The 3,506-nt window shown below is 38.4% G+C and overlaps 1 protein-coding gene across 1 annotated transcript; it reads left to right on the top strand.

Annotated features, from left to right (window-relative positions):
- The first annotated feature begins 366 nt into the window (after nt 1-366).
- Nucleotides 367-3,172, top strand: LOC106342218 (NADP-dependent glyceraldehyde-3-phosphate dehydrogenase). Its single transcript, XM_013781087.1, has 9 exons — nt 367-757; nt 953-1,146; nt 1,232-1,360; nt 1,430-1,549; nt 1,630-1,766; nt 1,842-1,997; nt 2,070-2,448; nt 2,532-2,648; nt 2,727-3,172. The coding sequence occupies exons 1-9, from the start codon at nt 613-615 to the stop codon at nt 2,838-2,840; spliced, it is 1,491 nt and encodes a 496-aa protein (XP_013636541.1). The 5' UTR covers nt 367-612; the 3' UTR covers nt 2,841-3,172.
- The last annotated feature ends 334 nt before the right edge of the window (nt 3,173-3,506 follow it).

Below are 3,506 nucleotides of genomic sequence, written 5' to 3'. Positions count from 1 at the left end.
CAAAATTATATAAAAAATAATAACATAGATTACAAGTAAAGTATATCCCGCCCGTAGGGCGGGCCGACCCTAGTATATATATATATATATTTAACTTTTCTATATAAATGTGTATATATATACCTTTCAAAATGGGAATATTCCAAAAAAAAGGACCTTGTGAGTCAAATTATATATGGATGCATGTTTGTTTCTGTATGAATCAATAGACATGGTTGTGGCTATCATCATGAGTCCCATAATAAACGTTGGTGTAGGTCCAAAAGCTATTCAATAACCCAACAAAACGATCACACCAAGAAAACTCTTCACTCTCTAATTCTCATTTCTCACCATACAATTTGTTCTTTTATCCTTTCTAGATTTTCTTTTATATAACTTATCTATCTATCCATCCATCTACCTTCCATGCTCTTTAACCACTCCTTTCATAAAACCCACTAATCAATTACCTCACTCTCTCAACACCCAAGAAGCGAGAGACAGAGGAGAGAAGACTTCTTTGTTTCGTCTCTCTGGCTTATATATTCAGACACTGTCTTAACATAAAGAAAAGCAACACAACACAAAAACTGTGTTCTTTTGACTCCTTTTACCTCCTTTAAGACATCAATGGCTGGGACTGGAATTTTCACAGAGATTCTAGACGGAGAAGTCTACAAGTTCTACGCTGATGGAGAGTGGAGAACTTCTTCCTCCGGTAAGAGTGTGGCCATCGTTAACCCGGCCACGAGGAAGACACAGTACAAGGTTCAAGGTATGTCTCATCATTGTCTTCTTACGTTTCCTTCCTTCTAAAATTTTAGATGAGGTTTTGTGGGAAATTTACCGATTTACCCCTGACTGTTGTCTTGTCTTCATGAAACAAGAACTTGATTACTTTAATATAACTTGAAATAGAAACAGAGGATATATTAAGATAAGGTGAATGTTCTGTTTCTGTGAAACGCAGCATGCACGCAAGAAGAAGTGAACAAGGTGATGGGGATGGCGAAATCTGCTCAGAAATCGTGGGCAAAGACTCCACTATGGAAAAGAGCTGAGCTTCTTCACAAAGCTGCTGCGATCCTCAAGGACAACAAAGCTCCCATTGCTGAGTCTCTTGTCAAGGAAATTGCTAAACCAGCCAAAGATTCTGTCACTGAGGTTTTTTTTTCTCTCTCTCTCTATGCATTACTTTCATTTGAAACCATTCTTTTTTTTTTTTTACAGATCTCTAATGTTTGTTTAGGTTGTGAGGTCTGGAGATTTGATCTCTTATTGTGCTGAAGAAGGTGTTAGGATCTTAGGTGAAGGGAAGTTTCTGCTCTCTGATAGCTTCCCCGGTAATGAACGTACCAAGTACTGCCTCACTTCCAAGGTATAATATAATCTCTCATATGTCCGCATCAACAACAAATGTTTTGATCTATTTATTGTGGACCTGTAGATCCCTCTCGGTGTGGTTTTGGCTATTCCTCCATTCAACTACCCGGTCAATCTCGCTGTATCGAAGATTGCTCCTGCTTTGATAGCTGGAAACTCCCTTGTCCTGAAACCTCCAACTCAAGTAACAAAATAAAAAACTGTACACTCTTTTAAAATTAAAGTTTTGAGAATCATTAAATTTTTAACGGTCTGTTTCTTTAGGGAGCTGTTTCTTGCCTTCATATGGTGCATTGCTTTCACTTAGCTGGTTTCCCAAAAGGTCTCATTAGCTGCATCACTGGAAAAGGCTCTGAGATTGGCGATTTCCTCACTATGCACCCTGCTGTTAACTGCATTAGGTATATATATATACACATTCAGCAAAAAGGTTATTTTCCTATTAACTACTTATGTTTTTGGATAAATGGTTTCAGTTTCACTGGCGGTGATACCGGAATCTCAATCTCCAAGAAAGCTGGTATGATCCCTCTTCAGATGGAACTTGGAGGAAAAGATGCATGCATTGTCCTGGAAGATGCTGATCTTGATTTAGTGGCTTCCAATATCATCAAAGGAGGATTCTCCTACAGGTAAAATATACAAAGACTTTAACCAGTCGATATATCGTTACGTTAACCGGTTTTTTTCTATATCTTAATTAGTGGGCAGAGATGCACTGCGGTTAAGGTAGTCTTAGTGATGGAATCAGTGGCGGATGAGCTTGTTGAGAAAGTGAAAGCTAAAGTGGCGAAACTAACGGTGGGACCGCCTGAAGAGAACTGCGATATTACAGCCGTGGTGTCGGAATCCTCGGCTAATTTCATTGAAGGATTGGTGATGGATGCTAAGGAGAAAGGAGCAACGTTCTGTCAAGAGTATAAAAGAGAAGGCAACTTGATTTGGCCGTTGCTTTTGGACAATGTCAGACCAGACATGAGGATTGCTTGGGAGGAACCTTTCGGTCCTGTCTTGCCTGTCTTGAGGATCAGTTCTGTTGACGAAGGCATTAATCATTGCAATGCTAGTAACTTTGGCCTCCAGGTAACGTAACTTTTTTGGCTATTTGGTCCAGTTTAATTGGGTTTCACTTAACCGGAGCTAACCCAACAATCATCTTTTTGAAGGGATGTGTATTCACTAAAGACATCAACAAGGCAATGCTGATCAGTGATGCAATGGAGACAGGAACGGTTCAGATTAACTCTGCGCCAGCTCGTGGACCAGACCATTTCCCTTTCCAGGTTCATAAAATTTCTAGACCAATTTCTGCCTCGGTTATGACCGGTTAGCTAACTTGTTTTTTGGGTTGGAATTAACAGGGACTAAAGGACAGTGGAATAGGATCACAAGGTGTGACAAATAGCATCAATCTGATGACCAAAGTGAAGACCACTGTCATTAACTTGCCTACACCCTCATACTCTATGGGTTAGTTTCCCTTTTTACGCTCTTCAGCTTGGACTCAAATCAATCGGTCTCGTTTGTATCGGATTGAGTCAAAAACTATGAATAAAATGGAGTGATTAGCGTAACAATTATGGTTTGTAATCTTTGTGTAATCAATAAGAGGGGATTGCATAGTAGTAACGTATAATGTAATGCAAAAGAACTGAGAAGTGAGTGAGAGATTGATTGTGTTATGTTATCACAGGAGACGGTTTCATCTCACGACTGTGATTGAAGCACAAAGATCCTTTTGATGAGTATTTGGAGTTTATAACTTTTAGCTTTTTCATACTGAAATAATGATTTGGGACCAGTCTCATCGATTTCTCCGATGGAATATTTTTATTATATATATATGAAAAGAAGAAAAAAAGGACGTCGAATTTATTAAATAAAATGTTCTTTCAGATGGTTTCAAAACTCGAAAGTACAAACTGTTCGAACTTCAAATCAATATTTTTTGTGGAGTATAAAATTGCGGTAAAAAAGGTTTGAAGTAGGAGAAATCCATACTTGCAACTTGCAAGTTCTAACCCTCAAAGCCATAAGTACTTTCGAGTTTATATATATATGTACTCCTGAGTGATTTCCACTTTAAGTCACTTTTATCACTTTTTATTACATTCTAGAGCACTTCTTGCTCTTAAGGTACT

The sequence above is a fragment of the Brassica oleracea genome, chromosome C4, assembly GCF_000695525.1.
Source record: "Brassica oleracea var. oleracea cultivar TO1000 chromosome C4, BOL, whole genome shotgun sequence".
NCBI classification, from domain to species: Eukaryota; Viridiplantae; Streptophyta; class Magnoliopsida; order Brassicales; family Brassicaceae; genus Brassica; species Brassica oleracea.
Note: the sequence above shows the minus strand (reverse complement) of the source record. Positions and strands in the feature narration are given on the sequence as shown.

Coding starts and splice junctions, on each gene's coding strand:
- LOC106342218 (XM_013781087.1), top strand. CDS start 613: ATGGCTGGGACTGGAATTTTCACAGAGATTCTAGACGGAGAAGTCTAC. Junction 1,998..2,069: donor AAAGGAGGATTCTCCTACAG/GTAAAATATACA, acceptor TATCTTAATTAG/TGGGCAGAGATGCACTGCGG. Junction 2,649..2,726: donor CAGACCATTTCCCTTTCCAG/GTTCATAAAATT, acceptor TGGAATTAACAG/GGACTAAAGGACAGTGGAAT.